This window comes from Anas acuta, chromosome 2 (assembly GCF_963932015.1).
Source record: "Anas acuta chromosome 2, bAnaAcu1.1, whole genome shotgun sequence".
In the NCBI taxonomy this organism is placed as follows: domain Eukaryota; kingdom Metazoa; phylum Chordata; class Aves; order Anseriformes; family Anatidae; genus Anas; species Anas acuta.
In genome coordinates this window covers 151,506,930-151,526,537 of record NC_088980.1, presented here as the reverse complement: position 1 = coordinate 151,526,537, position 19,608 = coordinate 151,506,930, and the positions used below count along the sequence as shown (strand labels likewise).

At 35.0% G+C, this 19,608-nt stretch overlaps 1 protein-coding gene across 4 annotated transcripts in view; it reads right to left on the bottom strand.

Moving 5' to 3' along the window:
• Positions 1–1,978: 1,978 nt before the first annotated feature.
• Positions 1,979–19,608, bottom strand: part of KHDRBS3 (KH RNA binding domain containing, signal transduction associated 3) — a 93,113-nt gene continuing 75,483 nt past the window's right edge. For 3 of the 4 annotated variants that reach the window (XM_068672700.1, XM_068672701.1, XM_068672702.1), the window contains 2 exons: positions 10,354–10,412; positions 6,083–6,683 (listed from right to left, as the gene is read on the bottom strand). In XM_068672700.1, the coding sequence (XP_068528801.1) occupies positions 6,592–6,683; positions 10,354–10,412 (151 nt within the window). In that variant the 3' untranslated portion in view covers positions 6,083–6,591. Of the gene's footprint in view, positions 2,738–5,119; positions 5,177–6,082; positions 6,684–10,353; positions 10,413–19,608 lie in introns of those variants that run through there. The other variant, XR_011093259.1, reaches the window with a different exon arrangement.

The window sequence follows — 19,608 nt, the reverse complement described above, 5'->3', positions numbered from 1 at the left end:
TAAAGTTTCTAAGCATTTTAAAAATCCAAGTTAGCAGAGATGTTCTCTCAGCTTGCAGTCGTAGAGAGAGCCTGCCTGAAGACAAGGGTCAATGCACTGTGAACACATTCCAGTATCTGAGAGTGCACAAACATTTATCATCTTAGCAATATGTGCTTTAACACTAACTACCTTCAATAATTTCCATTACCAAAGGGGTTTTTCTCCCCATTAAACAATTGCAGCTGTCTTGGAAAAAAAATGCTGAGCTAGTGAAAATAATTCTCAGCCCCTTCAACCAATTAATCTTTTTCATAAACTTGAAGCCAAAGATACTCTGATTCTTGGTTGTGAATTTACTTGGCTGTGACAGCCCTGAGGTTGTTGGATATTGGTAACCTGGAAATTCTATCATTCAATGACAGATGCAATCCCCTTTATCTGCATATTATGTACATTTTTAACTTTATAACTTTTTATTTTCATCTTTAAATTTTCCATTATTTTACCCAGAAAGATGAGAAGTTCCAACTTGAAAAGTATGCTCTGCAACATTCTTTAGAAAGGATGACCACAGTTTGTTCTAATTCAGTCTTAGACTATTATTTCATAAACATTTGTACCTAAGTAATGGTGGGAGACCCCCACTTTTAGATGTCCAAGTACTCTATTGGAAAGACTGTGAAGCAGACTGAAGCTGAAGGCTCATGTCCTTGCTCCAAACCTTTAGAAAAGGTGATGGTATGAACGGTTATCATAGAATCCCAGGAAGGATGCAGCCTTCCCTTCCAACGCACATACATGGTCTCTTGAAGTGAGTGACAAAAAATTTCCCCCTTTCAACAAGACCCAGGTTTCACTTAAAGGAGATCACAAGAAATACACAACCCCACTTACTAATAAAACCCAGCAGAAATGAAGCCCATTGAGAGCACAAACACAAGTTTTTAGTGAAATCAAGCAAACTATGTGCAAGACAAATAGGCAAATAGCCTGCAGTTGGTCCACTTTGGCTTGACTATCAGTTTCTACGCTAGTCTACTTAGCATTTAGGAAATATATCAAAATTATTGGAAATTCTAGGTAGCTTTTATAGTGCCACATATTAAAATAAGTTATGCTAGCAAAACATTTCAATATCAACACTAGGAAGCTTTGTTGTTGACTCCAGAGTGAAAGCGCAATACCTTACTCATTATATAGTTCATAGCGGTCCTCAAATTAGATTGTGTTGGTAATCCCACTGTCCAGTCTAAATTGTAGTAAGTGAAATTGCATTCTGCTTATCTAAATTCCAGCCCTCCCTGCCCAGGATCTACAGACAATTTTTACACTTGGCTAGCATTTAAAATGTTAGGTGCTGTTCCACACCAGAGGTTCCTGCCTGTCAATGTGAAGGGAATCCATTATTATATGTCTCTTGTGCTTACTCAAACATTTTTGGATTTTGCTCTTACTTATTAAATGTTATTTATTTACTACGTACTTATAGCTTGCTGTGGAAAACATTGCAGGAATGTAGTTGTAATACAGTGAGAGATGACGGCAGGGAAAATATTCTCAATTGTGAGAGTAACTGATAAAAGCACCTTAAATGTTCAAAGGTTAAAAGTAAATATTTTTTACACTATCATAGGGTTTTTTTTTTTTTTCCAGTTTATTAAACATGGTATGTTACTCATGATACTTCCATCAGTGTAAAGTTTAATATGAAATCTTAATTTTTCCCATATTCCCATAAATTTCCAATCCATCCTTCAATAGTCAGTATACAGTATTAGAAAACAATATATGCTGAAGAGGAGGCATTTGGTGTGAAGAAGCTATTAAGCGGTATTGCTTGTTTTCAAAATAAAAATAAATGTGGTAGGCCCAGACTGTTTTTCTGAGGATGAATGAGTTTCGGTAAATACAAAAAGAAAAATACATCTGATGAAAATGTAACCGAGGAATGAGACGCACACTCCACAAGAAATATTTAGGAAAAAAACGAAAGAAATTAAATTATCAGAATTTTATTTGTTACAAATTATCACAGTCACAATTAATATAAATATAAAACAGAGAAAGCATTGAGGAAACATAGCTGTAAGATACAAGATTAATCAAGGTGTAAAAGCCTCATCCAGTACTACTACTAGAAAACTGTGATTTTGTATCAGAGAAAACATTTCTATGCAAACACCAAGTGAAAGAGAATAAGCAGCATAATATAATTGACAGGAATTGAAACACCTTCATGTTATACAACAAGTTTCTGAAGGAAATGGAAGCTGGAATATAAATTCTACTCATGAGTCTTGTTTTAAGTAGACCTGTTTATGATTAGTTGATATGAAAAGCTTCAGAATAAAACACCAATCTTCATTTTAATTTATCCATGATGTTCATATATCAGACAAGCTATTTTGAAAAGCATATTTAAACTCTAAGTCATGAGAATTCACACATGCTTATACTTGCTGTGTAAGGCTAAGAGAAGTCACTAAAGGAACATGAAGTTGCGTTATTGCTTTGTAACAGGAACTTAAATGGAAATTCTTTATTGACCTCCAAATAAAACATTGTTTAGTCACTAAACAATTAATGGTTTATATATACAATTATTTTAAAAAGTATATAACATTATACACTTTAAGGCTTTAATACAAGAAATACAGAACAGGATTTTCATACTCCGAAGCCTGTCTCATTGTTGCCTAGGCACACGGACAAGTACAATGCTCTAAGCAGTCCGTAATTAACATGGCAGAAGTTCCTGAAAAAGAGAAAAACAGTATTTATTTGTACACATCCCAAGACTAGCTACTACTAATTCTCTGGAGACTGTCGGATTACAAGCAGTTGAATCAGGCAATAATGTATACAACAAACGTATGCAGATTTATGGAAACCATTGCAGAAACTGCTTTCATTGGAATTCAATGCAAGTGTGATAAAAGCTTCAATAAAGGTAAATTAATGATGTGATTATAATCATATTACTTGACCAGTAACACTGCAATTGACTAGTGTAAGAATACTATTCTTACTAGAACGGATAAATGTTGCTAGATTTAAGTTTGTCACGATAAAAGGCTGCCTTCTCTCTTTCTCTCTCCCTCTCCCCTGGTGCTCTCTACCTTCCTTCTTCTCTGATTTAGGTACCTTTTTAGATTTATTTTTTCCTCAGTTCAAAACCCAACAAATTTAATTTCATAGGTTACTCCAAAGAAAGAAAAAAACAAAAATGCAATAGCTGAACACAATGCTAGTGCATGTTATGTCAGAACTATCAAATTTTATACTGCAAATTTGTAGTTTCCATGAATATCTAGAATCAGCTGTTTTAAGTGATATAAACATTTTTTTTTTCTTGGAAGAAATAAAATGAAAGAAGGAAGACTTACTGGATTTAAAATTCATACCACTATTATGTTCAGTACCTACGCAGACTTTTTTTCTGACATTTACCAAATATAGATCTTGCATCTCATTAAAAGAGCAAATAAACCAGGACTCAAATGATTAACTTTTCTGGCAAGGTGGGTCATAGCTACTCAGTAGGAACACTATAAGGCCAGGGATTACTCTGTCTTCTGTCAGATGCAGATCTGGCACGCGCCCAAAGCCTACACTAGGATGGGTGTGCGCTTAGTCATGTGAGGAATTTTTTTTTAATTAAATCATGACCTGCAACATTCAGTCACATGAGACCCTGTCAAACTATGGGAGTTGCAAACATCCTCTGCATGATTTGACAGGGATTCCTGATCCACCCCCTCAAGAGAAATTGCACATATCTCTGCTGATCCATCCATCCTCCATATAGAAGGCACCAAGGAAAGATGGAATCAAAGCTATGAGTTAGATAAGCACTCCAAAAGGTTGAATTCACTTCTGATTCACTCACGCATCTACTAGCTATCCCTGCTACTAAATATTTTAGTTTTATGCCAACCTGTTTCATTGTATATGGCAAATATACAACTTAATATTTGCAGATGAAAACTTAATGATTTATGCAACTCATAATAAAAAGTGAGTTAGAAGTTGTCAATAGAAAGAAAGATTTAACCAGGGTCACTATGTATGTATATATGTATTTTAAAAAGATACATATTCTCGGATTTGCTCTAGCAGTTCTAGCAGCTAGTCTTACTCTTGGTTATTTAATCTTTGCCCTTTGAGCCCCAGAGGGCAGGAATCCTCTCTAAGCTCTCGTAACCTTTTTAAAAGTATTTTGCAGTAAACATTTACAGTAGTGTCAAAATTGTTCTAAAGCCATTTTGTATGTACAAAAAAATCCTTTGGCCTGTGACAGCAGACTCCTACATTTACTGTTGTGTAGGGAAGCAGTACGATCTATGCAATATTTTGAAGTATAAAGATCTAAAGTCCACTACAGACTTTGAGATCATGAGGTTAGCAGGAAGAATTTCCATTCCAAGTACAAAAACAAATAACAAATCTGTACAAAGTACAGTGAAATTACTTCATAGAATTATAAGATCATTTAGGCTGGAAAAAATCTCTAAGATCATTAAGTCCAACTGTTAACCTAGCACTGCCAAGTCCACCACTAAACTTTATGTACTGAATTCATCAGAAACAGTAAAGCTAGGTCTATAGTTAATGTTTCTCAATGGACTTGTCCTCCATTTGTGCCAAAATCAAATTTGCTTTTCATGCAGAAATGCTTGACTCAAAAAATCACTCTACAAAATGCTTTATTCAGCTTTGTAAAACCATTTCAGATCTGTTTGCAGACTAGATGATAGTTTTAAGCCATTTGAACACTACGAGCATAAAAGTACATTCATTTTCTTTCACCTTCCTCTATGTGATGAAATACTTAATTGGCTGAAATGCTGTCAGAATTAGGTATACCTTTGATTTCCAGTCTCAGATACAGTTACACAATAAGCAAACAGCCAGAGGACAGTGTCTGAACACCAGCACAGTTTAATGTCCTGTTTAATGACAATTTAAAATTATGGCTTTTCCCAGAGGAACTGAAAATAGGCAGTGATTTTGATTGCGCTCTAGTTCAATGCCTGTAACCATTAAGTAATTAAAGCCTTGTGTATAAAAAATTAAGGACCTGATCAAAAGCTCCATTATTTATCTAATAATTTCACAGACAAGTAAAGATACCTACCAAAGCATCAGAAGATTAAGGTTTTTGTTCTCTTGGCTGTCCAAAGAGTTAGGTTTCCTGACAAGAGAAAAAAAAAATACTTTTACTAAATTTGAAAGACTTTCAAACAAAAACTAAAGAAAACAATGTAAATCAAACTATAATTAATAGAAACTTAATGATCAACAAAAAACTTTGGATAACATTTGTAATGTTTAAGTTACTAGAATTTATGGAAAAATAATATATTACCAACTATTGGTTATGAGGTTTTACAGTTGTTTAATAGGGAATAGTTTGTCCAAATTTAACTAGCTAAACTAAGGATTTTAGATTACTAACACAAATTAAACGTTTTAAAATGAGAATTTAGGTGTTCTTAAAGCCTTTCCTACATTCTGAAATGAAACTTTCTAAGTTGTAGTCTCCCTGTTTTTATTGGTTATACTACGATAAATTAGTGAGATTAAAATCTTATTTGATTTATTTACCTTTGCAAATGAAGACCGTTTTAAGGGTTACACATCCTCTGCCTCTGACGAAAGCGACCTCAATTAGTCAAGTCAGAAAGTCTTTAAAAGCTTTGTGTTTATTGCTTCCAGCACGGAGCGAGGTGGTCATTAACGTACCAAAATTCTCATAAAAATTCCAAAGTTGCACTAGTGAAAAAATGCTCAACAAGATGAAAACTAGTCACATCTTTTTCAGAAAATTCATTAGCTATTTTAAACCATTTTTTACAAAAATATTTTGATTTAATGTGGCACTCAAGCAGATCCATACCATTTGGATACTTTAAACAGCATTTATATCTACTGTGAGTATATAAACGTACATTTAGTTTTATACCATTTTTAAGAAATTGTGCAATGTTTAATATGAGCCTTTTATGCTGATCATTGTTAAACGGATTTCTCCCTGTTTACTACTATTTATGGAGTTTTATTATAAGATAAAGCATAAAATTAATCTCACACACACTGATTTTCTTTCAAAAGTTTATTTAGTATCAAGCAAGGGTAAAACTTTGCTTAACACTACAGAACATTTCAAGACTTGAGTTACAAAATACCACATTATTTGCATTTGTAATTTGCTTCCCTTTTTACGCATGTTTGCAAAGAGAAAAACTAGCAAATGGCTGAAAATAAAGACTAAAAACTAAACTGTTGAAAACCTTTAAAATAAAAGGTTACGCTTATGTTAAAAGAATGGACTAACATATTTAGTAAACCTAGTTTAACACTAGTTAATCAAAGGTTATTTTTTTGATCACCTATTTTTCAAATACAGTTTGGAAATAACAAAGTTCCTTGTTTTACATATCTTTCTGTCCAGGTTGTTCTTTCAACAAAATATTTTAAGTTCAGTCCATCCATTCAGATTTTTAAGCGCTTTGATTTAATAAAAAGGGATTGTTCATAGAAAAAATTACTTTGAACAGTATACAGGACTGGTGGAGATTGGATATTTCACAACATCAGACAGTACAATCAGTATCTCGCATATGGCTGGTCTCTGTAGACTCCTTTTGTCGTCCTTGCAGAAGGTGCCTTGTGTCTTGAGTTGGTCCATTCTTCTTGCCCTACAAGAAGGGAAAATAAAATATAGTTAGACCCCTTTCAATATTCTCAGATGCTGTGCTTTTTAAAAAATTATTATTATTTGTGATTTAAATGGCAACACTATTAACTCAAACCAAGGTGTCCAAACTGAAGTTTAACACTTGAACCACAAAATGAGGGAGCAACGCACCTACATGAGATACCCCATGATGCTCTTTCAGCCTGTAACACCGTGGAGTGTGACAGATTTACAGGGACACTATTTAGGGCTCTGTCATTCAGCTGAGTCTACTTACTCAATATATATAGAAATGCCAGCTATACTAACAGACTAAGAAATAATTATGTTAGGATGAAATGAATGAAGCATCTGATCTATAAATAAGCAACCCTCAGAAATAAATTTCTTTGAATCAGCACCAATTTAGATTTAATTCAAATATGCAATCTAATAGTGAAAAGCCTCAAGTTTCACTACAAACACCTGCGGCTTCTAACAATATAAAGGCAATATTGATCTTCACTTAAACACACACTTTCTTTAACATGCAAGAAATTGGAAGGTAGATTATAAAAACATTAAAAAGTAGGGGACATTTGAATTTTGAAAGTAAAAGAAGTTTGTGAAACAACATGTGCTATGTTTAATGCTTCAAAATCCTACTGTATTTTAATGGTAATAAATATAAATAAAAGGTAGCAACATATTGTCTGAATAAATGAGAATCAGACCTACTGTGCAGGGCATTCACAACATGAGGGAAGATTCAGGACCAAATGCATAGTATAACTAAACAGGACTTAGGTGTGCTTTAATCATGTGAACACAAATAGAAATACCATAGAAACCAAGAGGGTAAAGAAAATAAATCCCAAAAGCAACCTGAAAAGAGTGAATGTGCTTCTAAATCTGTTTTTGGAGAATTGCTCTGCCCTAAGCATGCAGGTGTACAAGTGAACACAATGCAATTCAGAAACAAATTGTGGAATCCAAATTAATAAATATGGTAATCTAAAATGGAGGCATCATTATTTGCTGTTCTAGTCAACATAAAAAAAAGTATCGGAGTCAACAATCAAGGAACCCCCTGCATTTCTTTGAATGGTAAGGTAAGGTAACCTCCTCAGATGGTAGACATCTGAAATTAGGTGGCAGGGATCCCATAAACTAAATGGTCTGCTTTCATCGTCTCTTCATAATAGTCTCATCCGAGATACTTTATTTAAATAAATAAATAATAAATAATAAAAAAAAGATGAGGGAAGCATAGGTTACGTATCACACTGAGGTGGACAAAACAATTGCCTAGTAGGCAAGAGGCACAAGTTCAAATTTTGCTCTAAGGCTAGAAATAAACTTTATCTTAGGCATGTTCTCCAGCTATTTGGTAACATAATAACATAAATGAGAAGCAACGTCATGGGCTTCTTCATTACGATGAGAACAAGGTTCATATTAAGGAAGAGAACCCTATCCAGACAGTAAAGGCAGCTGGCTAAGGGACAAGAATTAAATAATATCCTAGCTTTAAAGTACTGCTGCAAATAATAGTTTAAATATAAAAATCAATCTTGGTTTAGTAGCAAGAACAGCTTGAGAGGAGTACTTGCTCCTTTCCAAGCACCTGGCTAAATTAGTAGGGTAAAACACACACAGAATCACGGAATTTCTAGGTTGGAAGAGACCTCAAGATCGAGTCCAACCTCTGATCTAACACTAACAGTCCCCACTAAACCATATCCCTAAGCTCTACATCTAAATGTCTTTTGAAGACTTCCAGGGATGGTGACTCCACCACTTCCCTGGGCAGCCTGTTCCAATGTCTAACAACCCTTTCAGTAAAGAAGTTCTTCCTAAGATCCAAACTAAAACTCCCCTGGCGCAACTTAAGCCCATTCCCCCTCGTCCTGTCACCACAGTTACTTTTCATCAGTTCTCCTTTTGGTGCCATTGGAGCTCAGAATTCTAAAAAATATTCTTCCTATATCCTCTGGACTTGACACCTGAGCTTCTCAGAGAACAAGAAATTCAGATTCTTGAAATTCAGATCTGAACAATAAATTCAGATTCAGAGAACAAGAAATTCATTTCCTGGGACACCGTTTCATCCTGGCCAGCATTAGGCAGCCATCTGCTCAGTGAGCTGTCCTATGAATTTTATTTTGAGGCAACTGATGTTCTTTGCGTAACGTAAGGATGATTATTAGTACTTGATTCCACATTTAAGGGTGTACTCGAGGGTGAGCTAGTTAAGAAAGTATGTAACTTGTAGTCACTAAGGCTTTATTGGCTCTAACCACAAATCATTCAAGGTACTTATAGTCTTCCTCTCAACATGAGTAAATATATCACTTAATATTCTGAGTGGCAGTGCTTAGAAAACCAATTCTAAATGGGAAAAACAATAAATATTTTTTTCAGCCTTAAATACTGCAATCCGTATTTCCCCCCTCAGCCAACTCCATCTATATTGAGCAGTTTAGCACATTTTCCCCCTATCAATTTTGCATTCATGAAATACTCTTAGAAATATCATGCTTATATTGGCAAAGCATTTGTTTTAATACTGAAATAAACATTTCACTTATATATCTATCAAGACCAACTGAAAGTGCTGGGGGATAGAGGAATTTCAAATGACCTCTTCTTTTGATAAATTGACTTTTCCCTTAAGCAAAATGAACTCATTTAAGCAGATGATATTGAGCAAACTTCTGTATTAGGTTCATTTATCAAGACAAACATCTTAGTTGAGATCATTTTTGTTTTCAGCAGGAAACACTTCAAAATGTAGTCCAAGAAATGTATCACGGAACATTTTCAGTTGAGTTCTGAAATCACTGTAACATCCGTTACCCAGTCACAACTCTCACACTATGTACTAGCAATCCTAAAATGTTTGATATTTGAGTGATCTAGATTTTATTTCTCTGATCTCTAGCCAGAGATTTAACATTGATCCCTTAAGCAAAGGTGCCTTTTAACATGCTTTATGCTTCTAATCCGTAACAGATTTCTTTAATTAAACCTGTCACTACTGTAATTCTAGCCCCAAAAAAGTGTAATCTTTACCACTGGCATATGGTTTTGCTTCATTATGCATTGTTTTGTCTCTGTATGAGCAACCCACTGCCCTCATGTCTATTAGCCACCTAAAGTACTTTTACAACCTTTACATAATGACTCCCTGCTTGATTTCACAAGACTGATGCATGATAAGAATACAAGAGGACCATACAAAGTACTCTCAATTAGGCTCTGACTCAGTACAGAAGTTCAGCGTATTCCTGGCTGGTATCAAATTGCACACCAGTTATGCCACACTAGAAACATTTGCTTTCAGCAGCAAACAGCTTCTGAAGTAAGTCCAAAAACACCAATTTTTTCCATAAATCTCATTGCATGTGACATGAAAGGAGTACTTGCAGCATGAATTAGATTTTTCTCTTTTAGCTTTTTATTTCTTTGATTTTAGTTTTAGATGACTATGTTAGCTAACACACCACAGAAGCCTCCTACGGTATTTTTCTCAATAACCACATGTGGAGCTCTGTGACAGCGCAAGGATCCCTGAACAGCTGTTAACCACCGCAGAACTGAAGTCTGCCTTAGGGAAATTATTCTTCTATGTTTATATTACTTTTTCAGAAGACTTTACTACTGTACTCATTCAGCTCAAAGCTACTCACCATAAGAGTCGTATGTTTCTTCACTCAATCCATGGCCATAGTCATAGTAATCTGCTCCACTGTATAGGAGTAGGGAAGCAGGAAGGGGAACAAGAAATAAAGAAGTTAAATTTTAAGAAGCAGTTCTTACAATTACTATACATTCTACCTGTGAAGAGGAGAAAGCTTGAAAGATGTAGACATGTCCTAAGCTTAGGAAAGTAAGCAACCATGTGACAATGACAGCTGAGGTCCTCTTTGTTCTTTAATGAGAAGGGAAAATAAGATGTATTTATATCCATTTAGGTTTATTTTTCATCTTTGAGACCCTGGTCCATAGTGGTAAATGTGGATGTGGGAATTTTGTGTTTAAAATTATGCCAATAGGTTGGAAGCTCGAAGATCTTAAGACTGCCAATGAAAGAAGAATAGCCAGTGTACGTATGGAACCCAATTCCTTTGCCATCAGTGCCTACTACTGTCTAGTATTTTGCCTATGCAACTTTGAATTGACAGATAGAAAACATAATAAAGGATAAACAAGAGTTAGATGCTTCCTATGTGTTTGCAAGGTCCAATGTCTTCAAAACAAGAAAGATACGCGCATATTCAAAAGCTATTATTTTAACAAGTAGACAAGAAATGGCAATCGAAATTTCAAAGTTAAAAGCAGAAACCTGAAGTCATTAGTATTCAAAAATCTGTACGAATATTATAACCATGGACTAAAACAGTCTTCCATTTCGTAATGACATTTCTATTTCTATTAAGACCACTGAATGGAAATTGGAGGATTAGCCTTATTACACGCTCCTTTTCCATCATGTTTTCATATTTTATAGAAATGTAGCTATGTATAGGCTTTTACAAAATTGATGGAACAGGCAATATGTAACAGAAGACCATTAGACATGTCCGCAGGATGTCAAAAGAAAGTCTGGTTTTCTTTCCTTTTCTTTCTAATGATAGACAGACCCAGGGCTGATGATAATTGGAAAATAAATACTCCACAAACTGATGCCACCAAATCTTTACTTGCTGAGTGAGAAGGAAATCCTTGTAAAATATGATCACTAACAAGTAATTGCAAATATTGACAAAATGCTTCCAAAATTAGATTGATTGCTAACAAAATTAAAACCAGAGAGAAAAGGCAATTTATAGCCTTAATATGAACTAGCAGATAAAGCATTTATTTTACCACAAATAACACGTAAGTCAAAATCACTTCTAAAATGAGCAAAATTACAATATAGATTTTTTTTTTTAACTAACAATTTTTAAATTCCACAAAATAATCCATGCCAGACACTGTAAAGCCCTGATGTGTGCAAATACATATCCAAAAACTGTGGATGAGTATTTAATTGTTAAATAAAGCTTCCTCAACAAAAAGTTAATAGGAATGTACTATGAAAACCCCCCAAAAAGTATCTGTGTCCAACATAAATGCTATCTGTGGTTTGCCAGCCCATGCAGCGCAGACCAGAATAACAAGGTCGAAGTTTGAAGCCTAAGAAATAACACAATTTTGCCCTGCAGCAGCCAGCGATAGAAGTCTTTATTCTGACAACCAACTTAAAATTGACATTCACTATCCTTCCACATGGTACATAATTATTTATTTTAAGACTGTCAAGTTTAGATGTCTATAGCAGCTGAGCCCTATCCCCGTATCTGTCAATCCTGTCAGAATGACTTTTGCAGGGTTTCATTTCACAGACCTAAATATATATTAAACAAAAAATGACTCATTGTACAGTATGCAAACTGCAAAATGAATAAACATTTGAAAGGAAAAATCTTTTACTTTCACTAAGATGATATTATGACTTATCTGTATTAATGGACAGACCCTTCAAAATTAATAACCCGTGTAAAAAAGAGCCCAAATTATAATGGGAAATAATGCTGCCCAGTGATATTCAATACCTTCTGTTTTGACTGCTTTCCTTAGTACTCTGTAACAACACTGACTCTCTCAATTCAACTGACAAATGCAAAACTTCTGAGAATGCAACCAAGAGACTATGACCCAAAGAAAAGGGTACAGACATCTGTATGCTTTAAGGAGTTCTGTGTTAAAGGAAAGAAACAAAAAGCGTTAAAGAGATTTGTTTCACCTGTTGTAGAGTCTTAATACGCTGTGGCATTCAGAGCCAAAGTTATCTTTGTATTACACAAAAGTACTAAAGTACTATACATGAAGTTGCAATTTAGAGAGTTCTATCATTTCAAGGCAATAATCTTCTCACAGGAAAACTTTTCAAAGGAATCTACAGTACTAGAATCAAACTAGTTCCTAAACTGAGATATTTGAGGACAATTATTTTGTGAGAATTTAAGTATTTATGTCAAATATAATTATTTTTTTCCCTCTGGACAGAAAGTATGATGTTAAGTCTCATTTTTGAAATACACACACTTTAAAAATCTTTAGGCAATAGTAAAAACATTGTGTGACTTTTTTGTTTTAAAAGCATCCTTGATATTTGCAGTATTTTATGCAGGTTCTATGGCATCCTAGCAATTCTGATTGAAGACTGCTCGTGTTTTATATTTCCCTTTAACTGATTTATTCTGCAAGGGAAACCCGTTTCTTTCTACTCCTTTTCATCTTGTGTACCTCCCTCTTTTCAGAACAAGGGAAAAAACACTACAGGATCCCTTCTCTTTTCACCTGGCAATACTAAACTGGGAGTCTGCTTTGAGTTATTACGTTTTCAGTTCTGAAATGTCCTCTTGAGGCCATTTTCTACAAATTTCCTTCCTGACTTTTTCCTTGTCCAAGTGTCTGCAAGCAGTTTCTCCCTAGCAGATGTGGGCAGTACCTGAAAATTCTGCAGTGCCTTCTTTGTAAATGGGTAATTGCACATAGTCAGGTAAGCTTTTCAGGCATTTTCCTAATCTTGGAATAAACAGTACAAGTGCAATCAACACCGGTGTATCAGCTGTGAATCAGATCTCATGTACATGTAGAGTCCATTTTTACATCTACTCATATTTAATTTTGTCTGTATTCCCATAACAGCACGATGTCTTTTGGCTTTGAGAGAAGTCAGGGAAAAGACAAAGAAAAAAAGATAGCACACAGCAATAAACTTAAGTATATTGCCTCAAAGTGGTGTGGGCTTGGCATTAAACCTATGATGCTTAGAGAAACTGTAACATGAGGTTTGAGTAGTTTATGTATGGCCATGAAGAAATGCCTGTTTTCTCTGTCCAAGAAGGCAGAGATCTTGAGAATCTGCACGTTCAGATTCTAGCACTGCAACGCTGATGAAGTAAAGTCTTAGAGAAGTTGTTTTACTATGGAAAACAGAGCACTGAGAAGCTGCCTGCCATTTTTCTAGAACCACTGTGCTGTGAGAAGTGTCTGCGAGAATGAGCATTGTTACTTCTACACTTGAAGCAGAAGTGGTATGGTAACAAGTCTTACCACTAAGGGGAGAATAAATGGAGTAAGGGGAGTTCAATGCAAAAGCACAGACTTTAGCACTGGTTACTGGGTTTCTAAACACCAAGTGAAGTAGAACACTTTCCTCCTTTGCAGTGAGGAAATCAGCTTTTTTGTTTGTTTGTTTGTTTGTTTCCCAACCAGTTCAGCCATCTGTAATGCTTGCTAGGGAAAAATGGCTAAAAAGAAAAAAATTTTTCTGCTTTTTATTTTACATATTGGTATCAGAATTAATTTGGGGACTGACAGAAGGCAGGGCAGTCTCAGAAAACTTCTGAACAGAGAAGACTTCCTTTTATTTTAATTGCAGCTTCACAAATGTCACCTCTGTCCTATAGAAATTACACATAAAAGCAGCGAAGTAGAAAGAACGAGTAAAGATCTTTCTAGCAAGATATCTTGTATGATAGACCCTGGCTGATATGATTGTATCTGAACAGAACTCTTCCACAAGGACAAGACTCTTTCTAGCCTTCCTATCAGATCTTCATGCTCAGCTGCTTCTGAGATCACAAACCATCTGTCAACAGTAAACAGGAAGAAGAGTGTCCCAAATGTTATTGTCAAGACAATGATCACAGTAGTGAAGCTTCTCATCTCCACAATTGTCTTGAACATTGAGTTGAGTATCTGTTCTAATGCGTTTGTGGATCATTAAAATAGAACCCAGCTTTCAGTAGCATAGCATGAAATTGGGACATCAGAAGGAAATTTATGTCTTTTCTTGCATCTTACAGATAGAAGATTTTTATTTACTGCTCAGTTCTGCCTCTTTTTGGCAGAAATTTCTTTGGTTCATACTCTTATCACTGCATCTCAGTTTATGTCTGTAATACAGAGATAATGATCGCAGATAGCAGCTGACACCTGTAAGTGAAAGCTTTATAAAATACAAGCAAATGATGCAATCATCTTTAAACTACATCCCGTTTTAATCTCATAGTACAAATATCAAATCTTATTTCCTATAATCCTAAAAGATGACCAGAGTGCCCTCTCAAGGATTCCCTTAGCTATCTCTAGAAATTATTTTTTATGGTAGAAGTTGTAATAATTTTCACTTATGTTGAAGAATAGTGAAATGTCTTCAGAACCTTCGTCAAACCAGGCACTGAAGTATTTCTATGTATTTCTAGCAGAACTCTAAGCACTCTAAGAACTAAGTTTTGCCATAAAGCTAAGTTTTACCATCTGAAATGTCCACTTACTGATGTCTGTGAATTCATTCAGCTTCACCCTCAACTCTACTCTTATCATGTTCCATCTCCCAGGATGGACATAGCAGAAGTGACAGAGGGGCACAAAGCAAATATGACTTCCTCTCAGGAACAGCAGCAGCAGGAACCTACAGCTTTATCTGGAAACTATCAGTAGACTACCATAATAATCATTCATCAGCATGGGAGTTGCTAAATAAAATGCCAACAGTTTGCCACACCAAAAAAAGTAAGCACCAATAGAGAGGCTAAGAAGTTGAGCTGCCTCACACTGGCATTTTGGTTTGGCCTGTGAAATAGGACCAAACTCCTGGCATCACCCCATGACATTTGTCTGGCTTACAAAGCAGTCTGGGGTCACATGTGAATGAGGCTACTATCACAGGAAACCAAATTGGAAGTCTTGAATAATCCAGGTGTGTACCAGGAGTGTTCCAAAAGCTAAATGAGGACAGAGAAATCAAATATATAAACATAACACTGAAGGATGTGTTTTCTTACCCTCACTTCCAGACAGAGACTACTCAGGATGATGGAAGCAGTGAGGATAACAAAGATTTGAATGGTGTCAGTCAGACTTTTTAGACTACCTACTGCAATCCCAGAAGCAGATGTGGGAACTGTTCCATCTCTAATTCCTGGCTATCCCTCTTGAATCCTGCACAAGATGCTGCTGGAGAGCTGAGATATGTGACTCCTTGTCACATATCTCTGTGATATCGGAGTACAAGATAACACTGCCTATAATACATTATCATCCACAAAAACTGCACAGACGGTATGTCACCATTCTGTCATTAGAAATACTGCTCAGTAAGATATACATCACACCTTCTTGTCTTTCTAATTTATTGAAAGAACAGTACAAGTTTCATCAGTTTCCCATAAATTTGATAGCCTTACTCATCAGCTGAAATTGAAGAGCATTTGAGAAAAGAATTATCATTCCATCCCAGTTTTATGATTAGAATTCAAAATAATAAAAGTGCCATCAAGTAATGTATTTGGTTAAAGGCAGACTACATTTAAGTGTTTTCAGGACTGCATAATCATAAGCATCTGACAGATCTTAAAAGCAATGCATTGCCATGTCTGAGATCATTCTGGTGCTTCCCTAGCACCCCTTACACCAGCAAGGTTCAAGTCATGTTTCTCGAAGTACAGTAAGGCAGACCTCTTCCTCTTGTGTTAAAAACACAGTTCAATCTGTTTAACTGCTAGGACTTGCTTGCTGGTCTCCTGTGGACTCTATGACATGTATCAACATGCATGTTCCAACTGCACTGCATACTGCTCTCATCTGATGGGACTATATGACAATACACTTTAAATTCTGATGGCTAATGAACTGAACATTTTCTATTATGTGGCAGCTGGTGCCAAAATTGTGCTTAAAAGTACAGTTTCCAGCTCCCAGTTATTTCTTCTAAAATAAAAACCGGGGAGAGTAGGGGGTGTGGGGGGAGAGAGAAAGAAAGTTGCAAGGTTTTACTGCAACCATCTCCTTTTTCTAAAATTTGCCCAATTAAAATAGACATTCCCTCACCAGTTGAAAAAAAAAGCAATTTTTTTCTTTCATTGAAAGAAAAGAAAATATACCAGCTTGCTCTCTAAAAAATAAAACTGCAATTTTCAGTTACTATTAGTAAGCACATATAATACATGGACTTTAACCAAGCAAAACAGCATCAAATTGTCATCTACAAACAACATCAACACAATTCATCAACACAAATTCATCAACACAATAAAGTGTTCTGAACTGATGAAGTCCAGTTTCTTATGCCTCTGTCATTTGACTAATAGACACTGGCTTCCAAAACAGTGTAAGCTTCCAGCGAAGTTCCTTCTCCACCCGAGATGTGGGAAATAAATCCTCCCTATATATTTTTCACTGTCTACTGCAAGTGTGAATTTATGATGCAATCCTTTCTCTAGTTGTAGAAGGACTATGTTGTCTCTCTTCCTTCCCTGCTTATCTTTTTTAGTGAAACTGGTAGAAAGTGAATTCCTATTTATGACATTTTAAAAGTTAATTCCAAGTGAGTAAGAATAAATTCCAAACTCTAGAAGCCTGATTATCCAGGTTTTTTCTCCGAAGACCATACATCCAGTGTCATTGCTGCAGCATCTTGAGACCTAGCAATTGGGTATTAATTTTTTCCTCTTACTGAACGTAACATCTTTGTAATCTTCATTATCTGAGCTTAAACTACCTTCTTTTTGAAATCATACTGTAATCAAATTGAAGCCCTCACAATTAAAACATTTTTAATCTAATTCCAGAAGTAACCATTAATACCTACATTGTAGTCTTTTATATTCAAAACATATTTACCATTAATAATTTTCTCTTCCTATTAAGCATTTCTTCAAAGATCCTATTTATCCTATCTTTTTCTTACAGTTTTACCTGTACAGTCAACCAAGGAAACCTCCTAAGTCCTACTTAGGAGGATGAGTAGGATGACTCATCCTTTAGATGAGTCCTACTCATCCTCTTTAATTATACTGTGGAAATTCAATGACACTACTTTTAAATGCTGTATAGCCATCCAGGAAAAAACAAACTATTCATGTAAATTGAAAAATTTAATTTTGCTTTTAAAACAAATTCCTTTTTTGTATTCTTCATACACTTAGAATTTTATGCTACTTCTCTTTTTGTACTACTTTAACACCTCTATGTAAGATTTTTCCAGCAGGTCTCTTAATCATATATTATTAAATTAATTTGTAACAAGTTTTCAAAAACATTGAGGAATAGTCACAGTAAAATAGATTAGCAAAGCCATGAGGGAAACCAAAAATAGTTTTGGTATCTAAAGAATATTTTATTAAGTATTATTACTAAAACTTGAAATTAATTTCTTAAATAGTGATATTTACTAATATCTACATGATGAGGACTCTGAAAAACTTTTCTAATTTTATGAGCACACCGTGTGAAATACTTGCGTTACGATTTATTTTTCCTTTTCTTTTTTTTTTTCAGTTATTTTCCTTCACTACATTGAATTGGCTTAGTCATGTTCCCATTTACTGAGGTTTCAGAACACTGATTTCTGTAAACCTCCTTTTTTTTTTAAAGTTCAAACACATATGCTAGAATAAAAATTAAAAGTAACTGTGCTTTTGTGAGGCACTTCTCAATATTTTATCTTATCATATCTTTACAGATGACAAAAAAAGGAAATCAGCCATCTGAAGATTTACCTGAAGAACTGGATCTGACAAACTGCAGAAAATAATGTCTTCCAAAAATATGAGCATAAAAATTAAGCAGAAAACCATATAGCAGGGAATTTTAGTTAAAAGATACATTAGCTTGTTTATGCTAATGCTTTTGAAGCTTTATTTGTACAGAATTACAACCTCCAATAAGCTCATATATACCTGGTCTTCATGTAACAATAAAATAATAGCAAAATAGTAGCCATTTTCCCCACACTGCTGTGTATTGATTTGATTTATAAGTCAAAGCATGAAACACTAGCAGCTAATAGCATTAAAATCCAGAGAATCACATCTTGAAAAGCTACAGTAACAGACACTGTTTTGCATATAATGCATATTTATACACCCTGGAAATGCATGATTGCTGACAAACTTAACAATGTAAATTTAAAACACTGAGCATCACAAACAAAATGTTAGCAATTAACTTTCAAATGCCAACAGCAACACCTCCGTAAGCTAGTTTCAAATCCATATACTCAGCTGTATGAAAATTCTCCTTTCATAAACAGAAACATTGTCATCTTCTGTGTGACTACTAAGCATGGTTTCAGAATATACCTGAAAATTTGAATTCCTAAGGGAAAATGAGGAGGACAACATCTCTGGGCCATGGTAACAACTACATCTTCAGAATCAGTTTGTCAGAACTAAGGTGCTTCTGGAGTGGTATAAAATCAGGGATTTACATATTTGGAGAATTTTAGCACATCAATTTAGCTGTGTTGTTTAGGCATCAGTTGAGCAATGGCCATTGCTTGATTTTATTTGTGTATTAAAAGGTAATATTTTTGATGTGATATCCAGTCACTTTTTTCTTAGTTAACTACCACAAGCTACTAACCATAAATCTACTCAAACGTTTCAAACTCCTGGGTCCTTGTAAGTCTTCTGTAAAGAAATTGTCTTGAAACAGTCACTTGATGAACGGTGAAGAGTAAGGCTTCACTGCATGGCATTCATAATGCTGGGTTTTTAACATGCTTGTCAATTACCATGTGTGGTTATGTTTTCAAGGATTTAGATAAAAGATTTAAAGTTGCATAATGTACTTATCCTTCAACACATTAACGAATGAACAAAGTGAACTAGATGCATTGAATAAAAATAAGTGGACTATACAGAATTTGTAAACTCCCTCCAAAAGTTCAGATTAGCTTGACAGGATGGCTCTGAGGCTTACAGGCAAATTGCAGTTATTTGAATGTACCACATTTGGGTGTGATTTGAAGTGGTAGCAATTACTGTTCAATATGCAAAGAAAGTGACTGAGAAACACTGTTTAAAGTCAATAGCACAATGGTTGTTGCTGAGAGAAATGTGGAGGATTAAGAAGCTACTGTGAAAATCAGAAAACAGTTCAAG